The sequence below is a fragment of the Peromyscus eremicus genome, chromosome 5 (assembly GCF_949786415.1).
Source record: "Peromyscus eremicus chromosome 5, PerEre_H2_v1, whole genome shotgun sequence".
NCBI classification, from domain to species: domain Eukaryota; kingdom Metazoa; phylum Chordata; class Mammalia; order Rodentia; family Cricetidae; genus Peromyscus; species Peromyscus eremicus.
This window is the reverse complement of record NC_081420.1, coordinates 122,277,348-122,302,730: the sequence shown is the minus strand read 5'-3', so window position 1 is coordinate 122,302,730 and position 25,383 is coordinate 122,277,348. Positions and strand designations below refer to the sequence as shown.

At 40.6% G+C, this 25,383-nt stretch overlaps 1 protein-coding gene across 1 annotated transcript; it reads right to left on the bottom strand.

Moving 5' to 3' along the window:
- Nucleotides 1-1,269: 1,269 nt before the first annotated feature.
- Nucleotides 1,270-25,143, bottom strand: LOC131911143 (tubulin-specific chaperone A-like). The gene is made up of 2 exons (XM_059263083.1): nucleotides 25,009-25,143; nucleotides 1,270-1,581 (listed from the first exon to the last, which is right to left on the bottom strand). Exons 1-2 carry the CDS (start codon nucleotides 25,141-25,143, stop codon nucleotides 1,270-1,272), a joined length of 447 nt encoding a protein of 148 aa, XP_059119066.1.
- Nucleotides 25,144-25,383: the final 240 nt, after the last annotated feature.

Genomic DNA, 25,383 nt, shown 5'->3' with positions numbered 1-25,383 from the left:
TTATGTGTATATGTGTGTTATGTGTGTTTATCTGTGTGTTTGTGTGTGTATATGTGTGTGTGTATATGTGTGTGTGTCCTATGTGTATGTATGTGTTTGTGTGTGTATATGTATGTGTGTGTGTGTCCTATGTGTGTGTGTGTGTGTGTGTGTGTGTGTGTGTGTGTGTGTGTGCAGCTGCCCAAGGAGGCCAGGGCAGAGTACCAGATGCCCTAGAGACTGAGCCATCCCACATGGGTGCTGGGAACTGAACGCAGATATTCTGGAAGAGCAGAAATTAACTGCTGAGCAAGCCATTCAGCCCCTATTATCAGTATTTTACAAACTTTTCTCAAACCACTAATAAAAATATTTTACTTGAATTCACATTTCCAGTCCTTTCCAGTCCTTTATTTATTTCAGGTCTTGTATTCCAGTCCAGGCTGGAACTGGCTGACCTTTGCCCCTGACTCCTAGGGCTGAGGTCCTAGGCACGCAGCACTGTGCCCAGCAGCCTTTTCCTTACTTTTGAAGATGAATGTCTTTCGTATTTAGACTGAGCAGGGGACCTTGTTTGTCACAAAGAGTCACTTGTATGCCGTTTGATTTCCTCTTTAAACATTCTTTCTTGTCCTTCTGTAAACTCCGATTTGTGCAGCTGCTCTGTCGCCTGTCCTCAATGCTCCTGTTTCCATTCTGTGATGGTCCCTTAGCTGGTGCCTTGTGCTCTGCGGTACTGAGATTTCTGTGGGGCCAGACTAGGCCCTCTGCATACAGGGGACAGTTGTGTAGCTTGGTCTGTTTGAGGGGCCCCCAGCAGTGGGATCAGGATCCATCCCTGGTGCAGGAGCTGGCTACCTATGGTGGGACACCTTGCACAGCCTTGATACAGGGGGAGGGACTTGGTACTGCCTCAACTGAGTGTACCAAGATTTGTAGACTCCCCATGGGAGCCCCTACCCTTTTGGAGAAAAGGAAAAGGGGTGGGTTTGGGGAAGGGAGGCTGGGAGGGGGAACAGGAGGAGTGGTGAAGGGGATCTGTGGCTGATATGTGTGGGGTCCTGCCCCACCGGGGAGAGGAGTCAAGTCAAGCAAGAACTCGTTTATTGTTAGATAGTAAGCCTCTTTTATAGCAAAAACCTCAGCACCCTAGGAGGGAGTAAAGGAACCAACCAATCATTTTAAAGGTCACCCTACACTCATTTTCCTGTTTACGATTTGTGTATGCACTGACATCATCTCCTGATCTTAGTATCTTATCTCAGCATAACCAACTTGAGCTAACTTCCTTCAGTACCACTTGTATCTGATCTCCATACAAACAACCCAAGCTAACGTCCTCTCAGCCCCATCCTTGTATTGTATAAACAGCTTAAGCTTCACTGAATCCAGAACTACACGTGCTTCTTTATACTCCTCGGCTTCTTCCAAGTCTTTTTCACTTTCTAGTATCTGCTGAAGATCGGTATATGCAGCCTCTAACCGGCACTGGCAATCTGGGATCATCATCCGGGACTCTTGCAGGATTTCTGCCTGCTTCTTAATGGCATAGTTTTCACCGTCCTCAGCCTTCATCCTTTCTATCTTTTTCTTCTCACGCAGCTTAAACTAACTTACTCTGGCACCATTTGTATCAACTCTCAGTGTAAACAGCTTAAGCTCTACTTGTCTAACCTCCCCTTGGTGCCCTCTTTGCAGCCCATGCATGCCCCACAGGTATGTAAAATGAATAAAAAAAATCTTAAAAAAAATAAATAAATCCACCATAGCAAATCATTAAAGAAAAGAAAAGAAAGAAAAAATAAAGAATTGTCTGTGACACTGTGATATCTCAGCATCACAGCTCTAAGCTGGAGGACTTATTTAAGGTCTGAGGACAGGGGTTGTGTTTAGGGAGGGTCTGCCTGTGTGCTACAAGGTGTTCGGTGCCACTTAGAAGGGCAGTCAATCATGAGGCAAGCATAAGGCTGAGTCTCCTCTCTCCTGTGGCCTTTGGCTCACTGTGGAAGTGTTTGCTTTTACTGCCTAGCAGTTCACTAGGAGAAGCACCTCCCCACAGTGGAGATGGCACTCCCAGTCTCATGTGTGGCTGAAATTCCCGGGTCCTGACTTCTCTTGGTTTTGTTTATTTTGTTTGTTTGTTTTTGGTATATTTAATTTTCTTTTTTTTTACAGATCTAGAAATAAGATCCAACACCTCTAGGGCTGACAGATGTTTCTAGTGCAGCAGGCATCTGGGCTCTGTTCAGTGTTTTAGAGTCCCTGCTCTGTTTTCACTTCCACTTTGTCTAGGTAACTTCTTGCTTAGTTGTTTGTTTTCTGATACATACTAAGAGGATTCTTATATAATGTATTTAGTAATTTTAGTTGTAAGCAGCAGATGTTTTCTTCTGAGTGACTGGGTCTTCTATAACCTGATTGGAAGTGTTCTATTTCTTTTTTTAAATTTTTTTATTAAGAAAAATTTTTCATTCATTTAATACAGCAATCAAAGATCCCCCTCTTCCCTCCTCCCTCCCTCCCAGCCTCCCCCGCCCAACCTACCTCCCACTTCCCCCTACAAGAAAGAAAGGCCTCCCATGGGGAGGCACATCCAGTAGAGGCAAGTCCAAGCCCTTCCCTCTGCCTCAAGGCTGTGTGAGTTGTCCCATCATAGGTAGTAAGCTCCAAAAAGCCTGCTCATGCACCAGGAATGGATTCTGATCCTACTACCAGGGGGCCTCCCAAGCTGATCAAGCTATATAACTCTCTCGCCATGTAGAGGGCCTAGTCCAGTCCCATGCAGGCTCCACAGCTATTGATCCATCCTTCATGAGTTCCCTCTAGTTTGGTTTGGTCATCCCTGCATGTTTCCCCATCATGATCCTGATGCACTTGCTCATAGAATCCCTCTTCTCTCTCTTTGACTGGACTCCTGGAGCTCTGCCTGGTGTTTGGCTGTGGATCTCTGCATCTACTTCCATCAGTCATTAGAGAAAAGGTCTGTGATGACAGTTAGGGTATTCACCAGTCTGATCTTTGGGGCAAGCCAGTTCAGTTCAGGCATCCTCTCCACTAATGCTTGTAGTCCAGGTCATCCTTGGGGATTCCTGGCAACTTCTCTAGCACTGGGTTTCTCTCCATCACCATGATATCTCTCTCTATCATGGTATTTCTTTCATTGTATTCCCGCTCCCTCCCTGTTCCAGCTTAAGCATCCCATTCACTTTTGTTCTCATCTGCTATCCCCTACCCTCCAAAAGCACTGCAGACAGCTTATGTTGGAGAGGATGTGGAGCAAGGGGAACACTCTACCACTGGTGGTGGGAGTGCAAACTGGTACAGCCACTTTGGAAATTAGTATGGCAGTTTCTCAGAAAATTGGGAATCAATCTACCTTAAGACCCAGCTATACCACTGCTGGGCATATACCCAAGGAATGTCACAAGGACATACCACAAGGACACATGCTCAACTATGTTCATAGCAGCATTATTTGTAATAGCCAGAGCCTGGAAACAACCTAGATGCCCCTCAACTGAAGAATGGATTAAGAAAATGTTGTAATATACACAATGGAGTACTACTCAGCAGAGAAAAACAATGAAATTTGCAGGCCAATGGATGGAACTAGAAACTATCATCCTGAGTGAGGTAACCCAGACTCAGAAGGACAAACGTGGTATGTACTCACTCATAAGTGGATACTAGATATAAAGCAAAGACCAATCAGACTGCAACCCACAGCTCCAGAGAAGCCAACTAACAGGGAAGTTCCAAAGAGGGACACATGGACCACCCTGGGAAGGGGAAATAGATGAGATCTCCATGAGTAAATGGGGATGAAGGAAGTGTTCTCTTTCTTATCTTTACTAACACTGCTCTTCTTCCTACTTAGGAAAAGTTAGTGATTTTCTTTTATTATTTTATAGAAAACTACAAAAGTTTGTTGAGATTAAGATAAAGTCTGTTTGTTAAAGTTTTATTTTCCTCTAGTTAATAGGCATTTATTTCCTTGTTTCTTTTACCTCATCAGCTGCATAACTGTTTCTGATACATAGTTAATTATATGTTGTAGTTCACTGCAGTAATTTAATATTTACCTCATATATTTAAAAGCAATTTCTTTTTAAACATGTCATTGTTGACACATTTGCAACTACCTCTACTTGGTTAATTCTTATTAACATTATTTTATATTAATAATTGTGAGTAATATAGTTTGATATAAGAAGCATATTTTATTTTTCTGATACTTTAATGAATTTTATGCATGCTTCTTAAAAGGATCGTACATGTTCAAAGTTTCCTCTCTCTGACTTGGAGGTAAGATAATGTTTGTCCACATTATTCTAGCATCCTAGTGCAATGGGTAAAAGCAAAAAGTAAGTTTTAAGTGACACTGTTCAAGAAGAAATTCCCTAGTACAAAGAGATGGTGAGAAAGAGGCTAGCATAGACAAAGTGGCCAGAACAAGCTCACTTCAAGCCAGACACTGAGAGTAAAACTGAGAAAGTTGGAAAGAAAAAAGCCTGTAGAGATGGCGAGGAGTATCCCAGAAAGAAGAAACAGCAAGTTACTGCATAGAATTGCCAAGAATTTCCACCACTCACTTTTGCTTATCATTATTATATGTTTATATTCCTGTCAATTTTTCAGGAAGTTATTTTAAAGTATTTATTGTGATCAGCATTTTTATTTGTTACATACATTTAAAAAAGTAAGACCTTAAAGTTATAGACCTGAATGTCCATAACTCCTAAGAGTTTTGTCACTAAACAGGTTAAATAATGCTCTGGGAAAAGCTGACTTCTAGTGTTAATCTAGTTCAGTCTAAATGTTTTTAAATTATAGACAATCCTTCAAGTACTCAATGTGAAATGTCAAATAGTTTATAAGACTGGGTGCCCAGAGCAAGACACATGAAGAGCCTGAGAGCTGCGAGAATTTATAAAGATATACAAAGAAAGGAACAGCCTTTACATGGTACATACATGTGAGAGAAATAGTCTTACTACCCTCAGACCAATCTGTGGGGTATTTCTAGACCAAAGTTAAAAATGTAGCAGGAAATGCTCAAATGTTAGTAGGACAAATAAAAAATATTAGCTTAACACAAAGACAAACTTAAAGATATTCAAGACAACTTAAAATCACAGTATGTGAGAAATAACCTTGAAGGGCTAACAGGACCCAAATAGTAAGCACTGTAGAAAGAAAAAGAAGCCAAAGAGTAAATAAATTTGTTTAATGAAAATTTCCTTAGATATACCCGTTTGAACTACAATTCCTTAACTTTTTTGTTTTTTGAGATTATAATGTACTTACATCATTTCTCCCTTCCTTCTCCTTTTTACAAGCCCTCCCTTGTAACCCTTCTTGCTCTCTTTAAAATTCATGGCCTCTTTTTTCTACATCTATCTATATCTATATCTGTATCTATATATACATCTATCTATATGTATGTTTATATCTCTAAACACACAAAGACAACATGCTCAGTTTGTATAATGTTACTGCTTGTACCTACATGGTTTCATGTCAGACCATATGACATTGGAAAACTATTTGGTGTACTTTTCCCTGAGGAAGACAGTATTTCACTAGCTCTCAGCATTCTGTAGTTGGTTGTATGGACTACATTTATAGATCTTTACATGTCAGGTTGAAAATTATTCTGAAATTAATTCTTCACAATAGTAGACTCTTGTAGAATCTTGAGTCTATAGTCTATAGACCATACTACTGTATCTACATTAATCTTTCTTTTTACTATCTACCCATCCATCCATCTGTTGCTCTCTGTTATAGGAACCAATCAAAGTTTTCAAGCATGAGAAGGGTATGATTAACATTGCTTTTTGGAAAACTTTTTCTTATCAGCAATGTGGATTATGGGCTGGTAAGAAAAATAGTTGAGTGTTTTAAAAATTTATATTTACCAAATATGGTCATATATTTTCTTTTCACCACATTTGTTTGGGGTATAGTTATTATTCACATTTGACAGCTCCCATTCAGAGAAGAGCTTAGCTTGCACATGTCAGATCCAAGACTAGGATTCATTTGCCTGTTTTCAATATGTTCCCTGTCTTCTAAATTCATTTCTGCTCTTTCCTAACATTGCATGCATATATTGTACCATTTCTGCAACAACACTATAACTCATGGGAAACTTTGATAACTCTAAAGGCAGCCAGAGACTTGTTTGCAAACCAGTGAGTCTACAAGTCTGTTTTCTTATATCCCTAGGAATATAGCTTGGCCTTTTCAGATGCCCAACCATTAAAACATTGCTCTGGACTAATTTTTAGTCAATGAAATTGGACAGAAAGATGTATTCACCTCTTCTAATCCTGGTGCTAAAACCTTTCATGTTCCCTCCTCCTCTGCCATCTTGGGGAGGTCTAAAGAGGCAGGACAGAAGCCAAGTGCACAGGGTGGTGGAGCCATTCCAGACAGAAGAGGCCTGACTGATTTATCACTAGGAGAAAAGCCTATGAAAACTGGAGCTCTTTCTGGGTGTAACACACAACGTCACTCTCCATCATTTGTAGGAAGGAAGAATCACAAGCAACATGATAACTGCATTTTATAATTATAATTAAGATATGTTTTTGCTAATTTAAAAGCCAGGAATCCATATGTTAATGTATTTAAATTTTTCATTATCAAGGAAAGCCCTTGGGTCAGCAAGATGTCTCAGCACGTAACGATGCTTGCCTTGCAAGACAGACAGCCTGAGTTTATCCACAGAACACATGGAAGATAGAAGGAGAGAACCAACTCCACAAGTTGTCATTTTGAGCTTCACTAAAAGGCCATGGCACACATGTCCCCCAGCCATGTATGATAGTAGTAATAAATAATAAATAAACTGAAAGCCCTAAAGTTAAAATAGTTAGTTTACAAAGCTTATTTTTTACATCTTTCTTGTTTTCTACAGCATTTTTTCCTTTTTGAGCATTATGTCTTCAGGAATATAATGTTGACAGCACAACGTCGTTTTAAGATGAAAAGAAACAGGCTCTTACATCAGAGCACAAAACTGGCCCTCGGTAAACATTCTCTCCTTCTGGTGACTCTGCACAGCACTGTTAAGCTGCTAGGGCCCAAAGCATAATGAAAAAGACACAACAGTATTTCTTCATGCGTGGTACCCCAGTGTGCTTGGTGTGCAATCAGTGCCACCAACGTTTTCCAAACCCATCATAAATCACAAATACCTCTCAGTTAGTTCACTGTATCTCACCATTTGTCTTAGATTAGATTAAAACTTTAATTTTCTAAAACAAATGAAGTGTACATCTGCAAATTGAAAAAGATCCATACCTTAATAAAATATATTTCGTCTGTATGGTCTTTCATTTCCTCTTTATTCTCCCAGGACCTCTTAAGATGCAGCTAGATGAGACTTCTTAATTGTAAGTAGCCATTTGGAATTGCTTAATCAATGCTAACTTTCGACTCGGTGCACAGGCAAACTTTAATATCACAGCTATTTTCTAGATGAATTCCTGAGTATATATGGCTCAATGTATCATGCAATTTTCTTTCTTATTTCTCTAGATAATGCCAATTAAATCAATTAGAAGAAGATCTAAGTGCCTTAACTATACAGACACATTTTCTTATGAGGAGTGGGAAATTTCTTCCTAGCCAAATATCTACCCTGGATGTGCCCGGGAGCCTCCGTCTCCCCAACACTTCACACAGCTCTAAGAGTGGGGATTTGGAGAGAACAAATGTGCCAGTGCTAACATTTAGGGTACTAGATAATTGTGTGCCATTTATAACAACACACATGCTTTTTGGATGAAAGGATCTGGATTGCTCTGTGTGGTATGTCAAGGGTCCCTTCGCTGTGCTGTGGCTTCTGTCTAGAGCCGTGGGTCAGGTGTTCAGGGATGCTGTCCTACCTCAGTTACTTTTCCCTGGGCATGTTTACCTGAGAGAAAATGAATAGTAGGCTTCATCCACTCGGCTATGCTTTTCTTTACAAAAATCTAACCTTATACAGCACACTAAGTGCTGTTTTGATTATGCCAAATATGACTGTTAACATGTGCATTAATAAGCAAGAAGTTTATTTCTTATTTATTTTTACTGGACCTAAGAAAAGCACACTCCTTAAGTCTTTTTGTTTATAATTTTTATTTATCTGAGTTTATATTATATTGATTGATTAATTGTGTTGGGGATATGCATCTGCCACAACAAGTACATAGATCAAAGGACAACTTGCGGGAGTGAGTTCTTTTTTATATCATGTGGATTCTGGAGACTGAATTCAAGTTATATTAGCAGACAGAGTTTATCATTTTTATAAACTATATACCTCAGGGCTAGAGATGGTCAGCTGCTAAGAGGCTATGTTAGCCTTACAGAGGACCCAAGTTAGGTTCTCTGTACCCACATCAGTGATTCCAACCATCTGTCACTCCGGCTCCAGGAGATCCATTGCTTTCTCTTCTGGACTCCATGAGCACCTGCACTTGCACAAGTACATAAAGATACACACACACACACACACACACACACACACACACACACAATTTAAGATAAAATCATCTTTAGATATGTCTGTATACCTCTCATTCTTTGATACTCCAGAGAAGTTGCAAAATCACATTTCTTTCAGCTTCATTGTGTGTTTTCATTGATTTGCACTTATCAAGGACTCAAATAACTATTCTGCAAATAGGAAAAAGTATTGTATGGGACTCACACTAAATCATTTGAATATGGTTAACAAATTTCCTCTTCAAAGGTCCATTTATAGGAAGTTTGATCTTCAAGGCTCTGGGGAATTGGGTAGTGTGGTCCTTTTACAAGGATAATGGGATATCCTCAGGTCATTGAAGGCATACCTCTAGGAGGAAGGTGGGCTCCCATCCCTCAGTGTCATTCTTGTCTGGTGATGTGGCTGCTTGTTGACTGTGCTTCTAGCCCTGCTAGCCTATGCTGTCATGGGACATTAGCACAGTCGCCAGTTGAATCTTGAATGTAAACCTCCAAGTTGTCAGCTGAATAAAAATGATCTCTCTTGAAGGATCTCAGGCGTTTTGTTGTATTTATGAAGAGCTAGCTAATGCAGAAGTTTTGAGGTTTGGTCCAAAACAAGTGGTTTACAGAGCAAAGCAGGTGGAGGACTTAGACAATGAGACATGTCAGTTTTCCCCCTCAAGTGCTGTGAAACTTCAGCTGGGCTTTCTCTGGATCTGTGCCTCTTGCTCATGCTAGTGCCATTCTCTCCTCATAGCTGCAACAGTGGTGACAGTCGGGCAGTTTTGTAGGCCCTTGGTTTATAGATTTAAAAAGTGTGAAGAGGAACGTGTGCAAGAGAGGACAAAAAAGGAGGAAGAGAAGGGGAGAGGAGGGAGGTAAGAGGAGGGGAAGATGAGGAGGAAACCTGGAGACTTGCTGGCATATGTGTTTTGGTTCTCTTAGTCCAGATTAGAATATTCCTCTTGCCCCATGTCTTTCTTTTTACTTTCTTTCATTTTATTTTCCTTCCCTCCTTTTCTTTCCTTCCTTCCTTCCTTCCTTCCTTCCTTTCTTTCTTTCCCCCCCTCTCTCTGTCTCTCTCTCTCTCTTTCCTCTCTTTCTTTCTTTCTTTCTTTCTTTCTTTCTTTCTTTCTTTCTTTCTTTCTTTCTAACATTGGGACAGAAAAAGATCCCTCCCATGTAACAGGTCTGCACTTTTACAATATGTAAAAACTTAGACTGCCTTTGACTGAGAGCACAACTACTTACCCTGTCCTTCCTGTAAACCTCTTTTTGTTCGTTTTTGAGGTCTTTTCCTCTATCTGCTTAAAGATATTGGCATAGATTGTATGCAGTTTGTCTCTACATATAGTTTTTTTCCTTAACATTAATATCTTAGAATTTTCAAAAACTCCTCTGTGATCATAATCAACAAGATTTGATCAATAACTTCTCAATTATAAATCCTTGTTAATATTAAAACATGAACATAAATATACATACATTCAACCAAAAATAGTTTTAAACCAAAACATTGAATTCTCTACTCATAGTAATGATTATAAAATCTACAATTGTAGCATTAAAATAAGGTTGAAATGCTGTGTGTGTGTGTGTGTGTGTGTGTGTGTGTGTGTGTGTGTGTGTGTATTAGAGAGGGTGCATTCATTCATGCCTTTGTTATGAGGATGGCCAGAGGTTAACAATGCAATGTCCTCCTTATTTTTTTTTAATATAGTGTCTCATTGGACTTAGAATTTTCAGTTTTGCCATTTTAGCTACACTAGCTGCCCAGAGATATGCCCAAGGTCAACCTATCTCTCCTCTTTAGCACTGGGGTTACAGAATTACTCCTCAACGCCTGGAAAAGTGTTGGGAATCCAAATCCACAGGCTTATGCTTAAGCAGCAAGCCCATGACCACCTAACCATCTCTTAAGCACACGATGACATTCTTCCAAAGCCTTCAACATTGATTGGACTATTTGCATTTGGAAGATTAAAAATTTTATAACATTATTATCATGCAAATAAATAGCACTAACTTGAAGAAGTTTAAGTATATGGATACTGCCTTGGAACTATAGTTATATTATTGTCCCCTTTAATATAATTGCCCTTCCCATGGGAAAATATGGTTTTCCATACATGAGCTAAATGCTGATGAAAGTCAGTAATATTATTGTTCTTCTTGAGATTCATATTTTATCAAACTTGCTACTTTTTTCAAAAGCAAAGTTCTCCAAGAGAAGATACTTTGGCATATTTTCAGCTTCTTATGGAAACTGATATCCATGTTGACTGAAGAGATGGCTCACCAGTTAAGGTATGTACTGTTCTTCCAGAGGACCAGAGTTCGGTTCCTAGCATCCACATGGTGACTCACATCCTCTGTAAACCCACTTATTGCTGATATGATTCCTCTTCTGGCCTCAGTGGACACAAGGCATGCATGTGGTGCACATACACAGGGCAAACTATCCATTAAAATAAAATAAAATTTAAAATTTAACTTCAAAGAGTTTGTTTGTGGCTAATTTACAATGTAAACTATTAAATTGGTTTATGATAATATTGATTAGTTATGTATTGTGCTCTATACTCCAGCACAGGGATCAACCATTAAGAAGTAGGCCTATCAGTTTGATAAGATCTAGTATCCACCAAACAACTTGCCCTTCTTACTGGCTAGACCTCCTCATAAAGCTATAAAATATTCATTTTACTCCCTTCAAGCCACTCAGAATAGGCAAACCACTAATTAATCATCTGCTTTGAAGGGAGGCCTGGACATTTGTCCACCTGAAGTGGAGAGAAAAAGGGACTTTGGGCCACTGGGCAGTAAGCCCCACAAGAATAAAAGGAATCCATTGTTAGATCAGGAATATATTGCAGACCCAGGTCTCAAAAGTCCGCTGTGAACGGGGTTTGGTTTCTTCTCCCAGTGTGCATGACTTAGACCTCTTCCGTCCATATTCTTCAGTAGGAACTGAACTGGGATGCTCTTACAGAGGAGGATTGGTGTGGATGATTTGGAAAAGGCAGACAGTTATGAGTGTACAGATAGGTGAGTTTGCCATCAGGAAAGTGAAACTTTGTGATCATTTCCATTTTAACAACCATTCTCTATATTCCAGTTTAGAATTGCACATTCCTTCTCCATTTCAGGATCTATGTTCTTGTGGTCTAGTTGTCTGGGATCCTGTTATTTCGAATTGTGATCTTGAACAGTAAAGGGGGAAAAAGTATTGTCTATTCATTAAAAGGTACTTGTTATGTGCCTACTGACACGAAAATAAATTGTATCTCAGTGCTTTAGACTTTAGGGGATAATACTACCAATATGATATATCTATCTTCATTCACAGGGGTTTCCACTAGAACCCTTAAGTATTTACAGCTTAACTTGGCTTTAAAGAGACGTGGAATTTTTAGTATATTAGGTTAGAACAGTTTGAAAACTTTCTGTGATCTGCTAACCATCATCAAACAGTAGTTTCTAATCACTCAACAGGGAAAAAAGCCAAGTGAAATTAGAGACAGATGAAGAAAATAAGGGAGGGAGAAAGAAATGAAGGAAGGAGGGAAGGAAGGAAGGGAAGGAAGGAAGGAAGGAAGGAAGGAAGGGAGGGAGGGAGGGAAGGAGGGAGGGGGAAGGAAAGGAAGAAGGGAGGGAGGGAGGAAGAGAGGGAGAGAGGGAGGGAGGGAGGGAAGGAGGGAAGAAGGAGTTTCTTGGTAAAAAGACAAGCCACACCCATGTTATCGATTCTATGAGGTTGACTGGCTGATTAGAACCCAGTTGTTGAAGACCAGATCTAAACTATCTTGAGCTACCTTTAATCTCCATAACACACTTGCATTGCTCATTCTGGTTTCATCTAACATCCTTGTCACTACTGGGTAAAGCCTTTTGAATGTATTAACTTACTAGATCTCTAGCTTCCACCTTCCAAATATCCAATGTCATCAGCTAGCATCTGAAAATATATTTTCCTCCTTTGCTTAACACACCTCTGATGTTGTCACCCATGTACTAAAATATGCTTTCTTCTGACTTTTTTTGTACTATAAGTGTAATAGATTCATGAAATAATTTCCACAGTGGAACATGTTATTTGGAGCATCCTGAACCATATTCTCAAGCCTTAGTCTCCTATCTGTCTCGAGAATAAACTCTTATTCCTCTTGGGGTGAGAGTTATGTTAGTATACTAGCTTTGGCACTTGAATAGGGAGCACCAAGGCTGCTCCCCTGTTACCAGATAAGCAACCTTCATTGCCAGTAGGTCCCAGAGGCCCTTGTACCCAAGCATCCATGTAGCCTCCACATTTGAATATTAAGGAGTTATTTTCTATGGGGCCTATCTCCCTTTGGTTTTATTTTGAGATGATGTTCACTGCTCTCTTGTTTTGATTGACAGCATTGAATTTGGGGGCCATTTTTCAGGCCATTTAGTCAGAGTATTTGTTTATTTGCTACATTTCCCCATTTTCTCCTGCCATTCTTTCAGTATTTAATGCTGTAGTTCTTTCCATGTTCTCTCCTGCTTATAAACCTTGCACCTTTAGGTTAGAAAGTCCATAAACACCTGATTATAAAGATTCTGGAGGGAAGAGACTCCTGGCACCCCTAGCCAAGCAGGGTGGGAGTATCTGGAGTGAGGGCAGGGACTCCAAAGAACACAGTGCAGCCTCATACAGAAGCCTAAAGCATTGTACTCCACTCCTACATTCTAAAGATCCTTACTGAACTGTACAGGAAGACACGCATAAATCATCATAACCCATGATCTTGATCATCCTCATATTCCTATAAATGTCCAGGACAAACCCGAGACAATGGAAGGAACTGATTTCTGGATGACATCCAAGAGGGCTACTCCTGTAAGCAGCACGTAAGTTCAAAAGGAAGCATAAATCCCTTCCGCTAACAGATGTTTGTAAAGGAAAAGGCACCAAAATGGGAAACAGAAAGTTAAGGAAAGAGAAAGATTTTGGAGAACAACCACGTGGTATTTCGCTAGTTTATGCTTGACAAATATGGTAATTCAACTTACATATGACAAGGGAAGAGGGAATGTTTGAAATTCCCTGAATATTTTTTCTCACACAATAAACTAAAAATCTTAGGTGACAGAGGTCAATTGGCAGCCTCCTTTAATTGGAATTTTAAAACATCTAAGATAATGGCAGTGAGATGTCTTAGCAGGTAAAGGTGTTCACTGCCAAGGCTTACAATATTAAGCCCCATGACCCACAGAGAAAGAGAGGACCTGAACCCCTCCTCCTCCTCACCCTCACTCTCTGGCACCTTGTCCTTTGGCATTCACATGTATGATGCACCACACACCCACATACACACTCTCTCTCACATACACACACAAGTCAATAGATAAATGTAATATTTTAATCTAAGAAAAGTTATGAAATTCGTAATTTATAAGAAGCGCATAGATATTCAGTATTATTCATGTTTTTAATTATCAAAATTTTAAAATAATGATATTAAGGAACAGAGTATATTTTTAAAATTTTAGAGCGTGTGTCAGAACCAAACAAATTCTGAGGACTCTCGGTTTACTCTGCTCTGGGCACTCACCTATACTGTTCTGCCCTTATGTCTTCTTTCTTCCTTATCTTCTCATTCTCCATAAGATTATGTATTTTCTGTAGTTTCTCTTGGTATTTATTTCCAGCTTCATTTTTTGTGGTCAGATGGATTATGAGGAGCTGTTTTAATTTTCTGTTGCTGAGACTTGTCCTATATCCGAATGTCTGATTCATTTTAGGGGGGAAAGTTCCATGAGCTGATAAGAAGCATGTGTACTCTTTATTCTTTGGGTGGAGTGCTCTACAGATGTCTGGTAGATCCGTTTGAGCTATTTTTAATCTCCATAATAGACTTTCTCTATTTTTTTTATCTGGATGACTTGCCCATCAGTGAGTGGAGAGTGTTTAAAGCAACCACTGTTACTCTGTCTGGGTTAATCCAACTTTCTAGCTAATATCTGTCTTTAAAGTTTGGCCTTTTCCTTCCAGACCCTCCTTAGAGTTATCTGTGCTACAAGTTTTACATCAACTTGATACTTGCAAGAAGGAACGTCCACTGAGAAGATGCCCCACCAGACTGGACTGTGGGCAAACATATGATGTGTTTTCTTTATTAATAGTTGATGTGGGAGGGCCCAGCTGACTGTGGGCATTGTCATCCCCAGGTTGGTGGCTCTCGGTGCCATAAGAAAGGCTGAGCAAGCCATGATGAGCAAGCCAGTATAAAGCATTCCCCCATGGTCTCTGCATCAGTTCCTGCTCTGGTTGAGTTCCTGCCCTTACTTCTTTCAATGATGGGCCGTGATATGAAAGTGTAAACAAAATAAACTCTTTCCTCCTCAAATAGCTTTTGGTCATGGAGATTTAGTACAGTTACGGAACTAAGAGATTATCTTAATGATCAAAAATGTCTTTAGCCTGTTTATACTATGGAAATTATGTATTTTATTTTATCCCTCAGCTTCTATTGGATAATCAGATGTTTTTCTGATTGGCTTGCTTTTGTATATGATTTCGCCATTTTTAATTTCACCTTTCCATACCCTTTCTTTGTTCTGTATTAGCAATAACTAATAAATTTATATGACCCAGAGATTTCTTCCTCAAGGCTTCGTCATGTACTTCTTTCATCCTCATGTGCCTAATTCCAAAAGAAGTTCAGTTCAGTGCAAGAGCCCAAATGGCATCAGGTCAGCTGGAGCCTCAGATGAGGTGCTGAGATCAGGCGTATTCTGTGTTGGAGTAAACAAGAGTGGTGTGTAGAGGACTAAACTTTCTGTCAGACAAAGAAAATGAAATAGTCCCTTAAGGACTCAAGAGAGATTTGGAGGCCAATGAAGAAGTGAATGTACTGGAAATACTTGTAGAATGCAACTTCTCCTTCAAGATGCCTCTATATTTGAAAGTTAACAACCTAAAACTGTTGCACATTTCAAGCTGTTTGCTGAATGATGAAGCTCTATGATGCATATTAATCCCATGGTGGCTGCCTCCACCCCATTGTTTTCTTTATTAGGAAGCAAAGATCCCCATATGTTTCCTTGTAAGACAGAATGACTCAGCCATTCTATATTTAATGCACCCTTGGATAGCTGCGTTAGTTTATATGCCGGTACAAGAGCACAGCAATCGACTGCGACACCTTCTGTTGATGAAATAAGACAGGGGCCCTGGAGACAGAGTTTTAGGTTCTGCTTGAAATATGCAGAAAATCAAAATCTGTTCAATGCTATTATTTGCCAATATTCTCAAATGAGCAATTGGCTCCTGCATTAAATTTAATCAAATAATATAAGTGTTTAGATCATCTGGATCAATGCAGAAGTCAGGTAGGGGGTTCTATCCCAAAATATCCATCAGTAATCAGTGACATATTTATAAGAATTCATGGTGGGCACTGAGAGGGAGAATTATGTGAGGGGCTTCCTTTATTTTTCCTGAAGATCCAGTGTGTCAAGATTACCTATTGCTATATTATTTTTTTGAAGATGGTCCCTTCAATGTCTGTAAGAATTGTATGAGATATGTAGTATACAGGAATCATATATCAACTAGAAAACTAGCATGAGAAAACTGTGCTTGTAAATCTCCATTTTGGACACTTTAATGTTTTTAGTATTATAAAGGGTTATATAGGGCCATTTTATGCATAATATACTTTGGGCATAATATTCCTCCAGCCCCTTGTATTTCACCCATCTTTCTCCTATTACCCCCTTTAATCCCCACATAGTTTTACTTCTGCTTCCATGTTGTGAAGCAAAGTCCCTAACAAGAAGCCATACCTGATAAAGATGATTGATTAGAGGTTCAATGATATGAGAGATTGGAATGTTGCAGATCCAGAAACAATAAATCTTTGGCCATCTTTAAATCTAATAGTTTTTTTTTTATTTAAAAAAAAGTTTGTTTTTGTTTTACATACCAATTCCAGCTCCCCCCACTTCTCCAACTCCCCACCTCCCCCCATTCCAACCACCATCCTCTCCTCCGAGACGGTAAGGCCTCCCTTGGGGTAGTCAACAAAGTCTGGCACACTAAGTTGAGGCAAGACCAAGCCCCTCCCCTCTGTGTCGAGGCTGAGCAAGGTGTCCCACTCTAGGGATGTGTTTCAAAAAGTCATTTCATGCACCTGGGATAATTCCTGGTCCCACTGCCCAGGGCTTCCCAAACAGATCTAACCACATTGTCACCCACATTCAGAGGGCCTGGTTTGGTCCCATGCATGTTCCCCAGCTGACAGGCCAGAATCCCTGAGCTCCCACCAGTTTGGGTCAGCTGTCTCTGTGGTTTTCCCCATCATGATCTTGACCTCGTTTGCTCCTGTGATCCCTCTTGCCTTTCTTCAAATGAATCTAGGAGCTCAGCCCAGGGCTCGGTTGTGGATCATTGCATCTGCTTCCATCATTTACTAGATGTATGTTCTGTGATGACAATTAGGGTAGTCACTAATCTGGTTACAGGGGAAGGTAAGTTCAGGCACCCTTTCCTTTAGTGCTAGGAGTCTTAGCTGGTGTCATCCTGTTGATTCCTGGAGATTTCCCTAGTGCCAGGTTTCTCCCTGACCCTAATGGTTCCCTCTATCAAGACACCTCTTTAACTTTTTCCTTTGACAATGTCATACAGGGATTGAGTTCATTGTTTACTCTCTCCCTCCCAACTGTCACCCTCCTCCTCTTTCTCCGCACATCTCCCTCCCACCCAATACTTCTCCCTCTTTCAGAATCTGTCAGTTACCAATAGTTCATTGGAAAAAGTAGGGTCCCAAAAAACCCATCCTTGATCCATGATTGACCATGAACGAGAGCAGTCTTATTCCGACTCTGTGCTAGCAACCACCACTGCTGAGGTCACATTTGCAATGGATGCCATGCCCTGAAGGTAGAAGTTCACATCCCTCACTCCTGTCTTCTGGTTCTTGCATGCCTTCTTCTTCCTCTTCTGCAATGTTCCCTGAGCTTTAGAGTGGGGTGTACAAATGTTCTATTTAGGGGTGAGCACTCAACTGCCCTTTAGTCTCAGCATCTTGAGCAGTTGTGAGTCTGTGTAGGCATCAGCACTCATTGCAAAGAGAATCTCTTCTAATGAAGTATGAGAGTCGCTCTTGTCTACGGGTACAAGCATTAATATTTAGACTGTGTTTGCTATAATGTTAATTTAGATAAGTATCTGAAATAGGATTCCATTCTAGAGCCTATGACATTCCCAGCCATGGGTTTTCAACTGGGTTACAGTACCAAGCGTGTATTCTACCTATAGAGCAAGCCTAGAATATTATCTGAAAGTCATTGGTTAACCCCATAATAGTTGTGCTACTACTACATTAGTGGCACTTCTTCCCTTGCAGATTGTTCTGCACTTTTCAGAGTTCACAGCTGGGTAACACTGTTAATAATTTCTGTTCCCCAGTAGCTTACATAGCACCTTTCAGCACTCCGAAAGCTGTCCATCAGAGAGGAATCTTCTACTCTGCTACCCAGTTCCAGCTTGATTGCTCTCTCAGCGGCCACTTATGGTCTCCCTCTGTATGTGACGTAACATCTTGTGACTATTAAGTAAATCCTTTGGACTGTAGGAACAGAGCTTTAGTTTCCCCCCAAAGCTAAGGATGCTACCAGATAGCATCTGAGACCTATAGCAGAGGTTTCACAGGCACAGGTTTAGTTCTTGCTAACTTCTTAGAATCACTCTCTATTCTTATCACTGCAAATTCATGCTTACTAGGTTCTGTAGACTGCACCCTCTAAATGTTGCTTGTGTCTTTCCTATTCTAATTTCTTAATATGATAATGTTTCCCTCTTTCCCAGTTCTTCCATGCTAGGAAGTAAGCCTTTGCCACACGGATATTTGGGCAACATCCATACCCACATTATATCAGGGAAAAAACTATTCTAAAATATAGCCAAGCAAATTATGTCATCTAAGTTACTATTAGCAGAGGGACTCCCTAAAATACAAACATTCTTATTCACATACAGAGTAAAATCAAAATTTCCAATTTTTCCTATAAGAGTTCTTTCTTTCGGATACCGTGACCCCTTGTGAATGGCACCTCACTTGAGACAGGTTTGAAAATGTTCAAGCTTCTAAAGTCAGCACGTGTCTTCTTGGCTATGCACCTGCATGACAGCACACGTACCTTTCTGTCGATTGGAGGGAGTCTTCCAGCCCCTTTTAACCTTCCAATCTCATATTCTTTCTTTGTTGACAAATCTATGTACCTTATTTCAGATGAAAGCATTTGCTATTTTATTGACCACGTTGCATCTTTTTTATTTAAGTCTGATGTTGACCTATTAAAATATATTTGTGCTGGGTATTCTTTGGGTTCCTAAAGTTTAGACAGAAACTTGCATGTCTTTCATATCAATAACTTTGAATACACATTTTTAATATTTTTCAACTAAGTTAAAGACTAAGAAAGAATTTAAAATGTCACAAGGGAAGTTATAAAATCCAAGGGAACCATTGGGTTTGTGACTGCATAATCTAGGTCACTGTGCTCTCAGAGGCAAGTTTCTGCTGACTGTGACTTTCTGACCCCATAAGACGGTCAGTCACGTAGCAAAGGCCTCTCCTCTCACTGCAGTCCTCTCCCGGAATGGACAGTGTACCATAGCGACAGTCAAGCAGCAACCCCTCCTGACAGCCAGTGCAGTGACCCAGCTCTAAGTCCTGCCACACGCTTTTTTCAGTGTGCAGAGCCCGGCCGTCAGTTGCCTCTTCTCACAATGCATTCTGGGTAACGAGCATACAAGGTTCTTGGGTGGTCATTTTCACTTTGGCCAACATAAACTTGGTCCTGACATCCATCATGAACCAAGTTTCCTCAAGGTTGACAAGATGCAGTCTTTTTTTTTTTTTTTTAAAAGCAGGATCCTATTAATGAAGCTTTTAAGTATTCTTAATGAGAATAAATTACCATCTATAGAAGGAAGATTGCAAAAACTAATAATCAAGTGTAATTTGGAACTATTTTTGAATAAAGAACTTGATTAAGCCAGTTTCTCAAAAATTACAAGTATTTTGTCGTGTGATTTTTAAAATTAGCTCTTAAATTTTTAAGCAAAAAGTATGTGATTTAAGTGAAGTCCTACTTCAAAGTACTTTCAAAGACAACAGTGACTTAGGCAAATGAGATTAATATGGTTTTTAACGAGTAATTAATTATTTATTGGCTTGTAGGAAGCACTCTGGTTCATCTCTGCCTTCTGTGAGGATATACTAAACATATGTTCATTAAATATTTTGTAATATTCCACTTTCTTAAAACATCATGGCAAATAGATATTAAGTCTCGCAGCTTACCCAGCTTGATGCGTTTTCAGCATGTTTAAACTGCTCTGTCAGACAGTGACTCATCTTGCAGTGTTCATACACTTCCCAGCTAAACAACTGCTTTATTCTTCCTAGTACATGGGCCTCATTCACTGTGTGTTAGTCCAGTTTAAAGTCGGGCTCAAACCTATGGATATAACCCATTTAAATACCCAAAGACCCTGACAGTCAAAAGACATTCTTCAAATTTCCTTTCATAGATGACTAAAATCTGACTTCATAACATTAACTTCATGTAGAAGGAAAAAGTATTGGAACATGTATATTTGATAAAAAAAATAATAATTAAACATTCATAAATACGTTTTTGTTGAATGTAATGTATATGTGGTATCAACAGAAACTTCACAAGAAAATGTTGAAGGTCTTGGTAAACATGGAATTAGGTATAAGTGGCAGTTCTGTTTGGTACAGAATGTATCATCACCATAGGAATTTCCCTTGTGCCAGGTCAATCCTGATCTAGAGAAAACACCCAAGATTTGTTTTCCATGTTCCTGACTCCTATGTAAACGGAATTTTACAGCAGGCATGTTGAGTTTCTTTGTTCACTGAACATAATGATATTGGTAAATTTCCAGTTGATATCAAAACTTACCTGTGGTTGCACGTTTTATTGGTGTGAGTGTTTAATTCCATTTTTTTTTAATTGCGGGTTGTTTCCAGTCTGGGGAGATGATGAAAAATCCAACTATAAAGCTAAAAAATAAAATAAAATCACTGTAGCTCTGAGTGCAGCTGCTGAGCTGTGTCTAAGCATACCTGAGCTGAAGACATTTCCCTACTGCATCCAAAGTTCTTATGGTATTTGACATCCCAGAAAGAACAAATGAGAAGTCAAGTATCTCTACATCTAAATTACTTACTTTTCTGCCTTAGGGAAGAAGGAGTTTGTTTTGGCTTCTGGTTTGGGGGAATACAGTCCGTCATGGCGAGAAGACGGCTGGGAGTATCCCAGCCACCCTCAGGAAGCAGCGAAGAGGTGAATGTCGGTGGGTGTCAGGCTTTCCTGCCCCTCTCAGTCTTTGGTCGGCCAGCACACCCACTCACATTTAGCGCAGGACTTCGCTCCTCAGTTAATCTCCTGGGTGACTCAAATCCGCTCAAGCGGACAATCACAGTTAACTACCCAACAGCTGGTGATATAAATCTTTGCTGTTGTAATCCTTTTAGTTGCGGCAGGGTAGATCCCCACATTTCCCTGAAAGTTAAATGTTCAGCCCCTGTTCACTTACTTATTAGCCATTTGTGTACCTTCTGTGGGGAAGTAGCTCTCTTATGCCCACTGGCTTTTTTTTTCTCTTTTTATTTGAATTATAAAACTTATGTTCTGAAGAAAACGGTATTTGTTGAATATTTACGTTAAGACTATTTTTTTTTCCAGAAGCTTGTCTATATCTTTTTTTGTTTCCTTTGTTTTAGTTTGGGGTTTTATGTTTATTTGTTTGTTTGTTGTTGTTTGTTTGTTTTGCTTTATGTTGAGATAGGTTTCCTGGCTGTCCTGGAACTCATTCACTATATAACCAAGCTGGCCTCAAACTCACCGAGATCTGCCTGCCTCTGCCTCCCCTGTACTGGGATTAAAGGCCTGAGCCATGATGCCTGGCTTCTATTTATTTTCTTAATGGGGAACTCTCATGAGAACACATTTTAGTTTTGTTGAATTTTAGTTGGAAGGTTTTTGTTTTACAGTCAATACTTTCTGAGTCACTTCAGAAAGCTTTGCTCAACAAAAGTAGTGAATATTTTACTATAAAACCTCTGGAAGTTTTTTTTTTTTAATTTTAGCTTTAGATCCAAGACTATAATCCATCTCAAAGTGCTCTTTATTTATAATATGAGATGCTCTTTTCTTTATAAATAAGAATAAAAGGTATTTTGAGCACTATTATTGAAAATGTGTTGATTTCTCCATTGAATTGCTTTGTTATTCCAGTTTAAAGCCGTTTGCTTTGGCAAATGCAAGTCTATTTCCACATTCTTCAGAAAGTGTGAAGCCATGACCTTGTCTCCATTTCAAGGCCTGGGTATGTATGGTTTCCTGAATTTGTCTCCTCTGTGGCTCCTGTGACTCTGACAGCTGGTGGATGACTGTGATCACTTTCTATTCACCCTTCTCATGACGTGTCTCAATCCTCTCTGACACCATCATATCTCAGCAGGTCACATATGTACATGCCACAGAAGAGCCTTGTTGACTGTTCTGTCTCATAGCAAATCCAGACCACTGCTATCTCCCCTTTGGGGTCAGGCCTGGATCGTGGGAGAGCGTCTCTCAGCTCTTTTCTGCTGACTTCAGACTGCCTCAGACAGGAGTCTCTTCACAGAGCTCTCACAGTTCCCTGACTCATCCTTAGGCTTCCCAGGGAGGGCTAGTGAAGTCCTGTATTAACATGGTCAATAGCATAGTGCCCCCTGTATACTGAATGCATGGAGTTTCTAAAGAATTTTCCAGGCTTACTTACTTAAAAAATAGTACTTGGAAGTCCAGTTGTTTTGCTGTTGTGTGTGGCAGATTCTCCCCTGCCGTTTTACAGAAGATGGAAGAATGTGGTGGTTCCATGTGACAAACACACTAAAAGAGTTATGTGCTATGAAAGAAATGCCCAGAGTAACAATCTGACTGCTGCGCTGTGTTAGCATTGTTCTCTTAGCTATGTGACTGCCGATCATAGACGCTAAAACGTGCCAACAGGAGGAGCCTGCTGTACACGACACTAGGGGTTCACCAGTGGACAGTGGACATAGCCTCAACAATCACATGTGGTGTACTAATTTAAACAACAATGTAGTACAGATGCATTGATAGGGAAAAGTATATGGTGGGATTGGGGTCAAGTAAGATGCAAAATTCTCATCTACTGGTAAAAATAATCAATAGAGAAGGTCTAGAATTAAAAAATCAATAAAGACGGATGGATCAAGTGTAGGCCAGGGCATTGCATTTGTCTCATGAAATAAAATCATGCATATGAAGGATTTTGATTAAAATCAGGACACATATTTAACAGAGCAGAACAGGTGTGTGTGTGTGTGTGTGTGTGTGTGTGTGTGTGTGTGTGTCCTCTGAGTCACTGCACGGTCTTCTTTTCTCTTGGATGCATTTTGTACCAAATCATAATTTCTCAATTTTGAATAATGGTGAGATGTTAGCACTCCCATTTTAAGTAAGGGAGGGAGAGCCATCTGCAGGGAGAAAACAGCCTCATGAATAGGCTCAAATGTACTTCTTTTTATAATAGCAGCTCACAAGTTTACATAATCACAGCAACAGATTGCGCCAAATAAATGCTCTTTCTCTCTAATACAAGACGCAGGTAAAAACAGCATTAGGAGCAACATTTCTGAGGGAAATAAATCATAATGTTAGAAGGAAAGGCACACAGTGAAGGGAGAGGACAGCTCAGACCTGTGTGGCTTACTGGAAATGGGCTCTGAATGGGCTGTGAAAAATGAGAAGACTAAGGCGACGGTAGGGTAGTTTATTAGATGGACTTACTTGGGGTCTTCTGGTATAGTCAAGCTTTAGTAAAGCTCTATTTCTCCCTCATCTCAGAGTGTAAGAGAAAGATTGCTAGTCTTTCCTTCCCCTCTATTGGCGAAATTATCAAGGCCACTCCACGTAGTTAAAAGGGAGATTTATTTAATGGCGTAACTTACAAATGAAGGGATAGGTAGGTTGAGGGTTCTAGGAAAGGTGCAGCGCAGTCCAGGAGGGGGGGGGGGCGGCGCTAGCGGGAGGGGGGGCTAGCAGGAAAAGAGTGCGGCACATTCCCTTCTCGGGTCTTCAGGGCCCTCCCTTAGCCCTGCCTTGTAGGTGTGATAGTTACCGAAGCCTCAATAGGGGTTGGAACTTCCAGACCAAAGCTGGAATGGCTACCCACTACAACCTTCTTCCATTGGGTACTCCGATTTCCAAGGCAGGGACCTGATGGAGACCTCCGGTTTAGACTCTCTTTTTCTGCATAATGCCTAGCTGAGGATCTCTGCACCCGCTCCCATCTGCTGCTGGAGGAAGCTTCTCTGATGACGACAGACTAGGCACTAATCTATGAATAGTAAAACATCATTAGGAATTGTTTCTTTCTTTTTTTATATTTTTCAAGCATGTTTCGTTCTACCCTAGGTCTCTGGGTTATCCAGTCTTTGGTTCCTGGCCATCTAAGCAGTGTAGGACATGGGCTCCCTCTTGAGTTAAACCAAACATTGGTTGGCCACTCTCACAAGTTCCGTGCTAACATTGCCCCAGCACATCTTGCCCACAGGACAGATTGTAGATTGAGGGTTTTGTGGCTGGGTTGGTGTCCAGGTTTCTCTGTCCATAGTCTGCAGAGTATCTTCCCACATCAAAGAGACTAGAACTTAGGGATGAAGACTCCAAGCCCGCATGCACAAGCTCAACTCCTCTACCTTCAATGAGCTGTGTGGAAGTTGTCGTTGGCAATGCAGCCCTGCTTTCAGTGTTCAGAGAGCAACCCTCTGTCCGAGCATCAGCCTGAAAGGCACCAGGAGAACATGGTCCACTGAATCAACTAAGCAAGGCTCTCGTGGGCTCATAGAGACTGAAGTGGAAAGCATGGGGCCTGCATAGGTCTGCACCAGGTCCTCTGAGTATGTTTTATGACTGTTAGCTTTACTGTGGGACTCCGAACAGTGGGAGCAGATGTAGCTCTGATTCTTTTGCCTGCTCTTGAGATTCCCATCCTTCTGTTGGGTTGCCTTGTCCAGCCTCGATATTAGAATTTTTTAATTTTTCTTATTGCACCTTGTTTTGTCCTGTTTGGCTGTCATTTTTTGGAGGTTTGCTCTTTTCTGAAAAGAAAAAGGAAGGAGAGTGGGTCTGGGGGAGAGGGCAGGAGGGGGAGCACAGGGAGGAGGGGGAGCACAGAGAGGAGGGGGAGCACAAGGAGGAGGGGGAGCACAAGGAGGAGGGGGAGAGGGGAGGAGGGGGAGAGGGGAAGAGCAGAGGGAGAAGAAACTGTGGTTGGGATGGATTGTATGAGAGAATCCATTTTCAACAAAAATACAACAAAAGATTGACACTTTTTTGTTCTCTTCACGTGTGTGTGTGTGTGTGTGTGTGTGTGTGCGCGCGCGTGTGTTCAGGAGTGTACACACTGCAGCACACAGGTGGAGATTAGGGGGCAATCTCCAGTAGAGGAAGTCCTCACCTTACACCTTGTTTGACACAAGGGCCCTTGCGAACCACTGTGGATGCCAGGTGAGCTGGTCCACGAGTTTCTGGGGCTTCTCCTGGCCGCGCCTCCCATCTTGCCATCGGAGTGCTGCGGTTACAGGTGTGCACTGCCATGTCTAGATATCCTGGGTTTGGGGACGATGCTTGCAGAGTAAATGCTTCTCCCACTGAACCAGGTCATCAGCCCCACATTACTTTTTTAAACTTTAAAAAATAATCTCCCCATTTGCTGGATCACACAGAGAAGTGCTTTAGAAAAAGCAAATACTTGTTAGCTGTTATCTGAACTACATCCTTTCAGGCATAAATGATCCACAACTTAATTCCATTTAATTCCTTCTTACGTCTTCATAC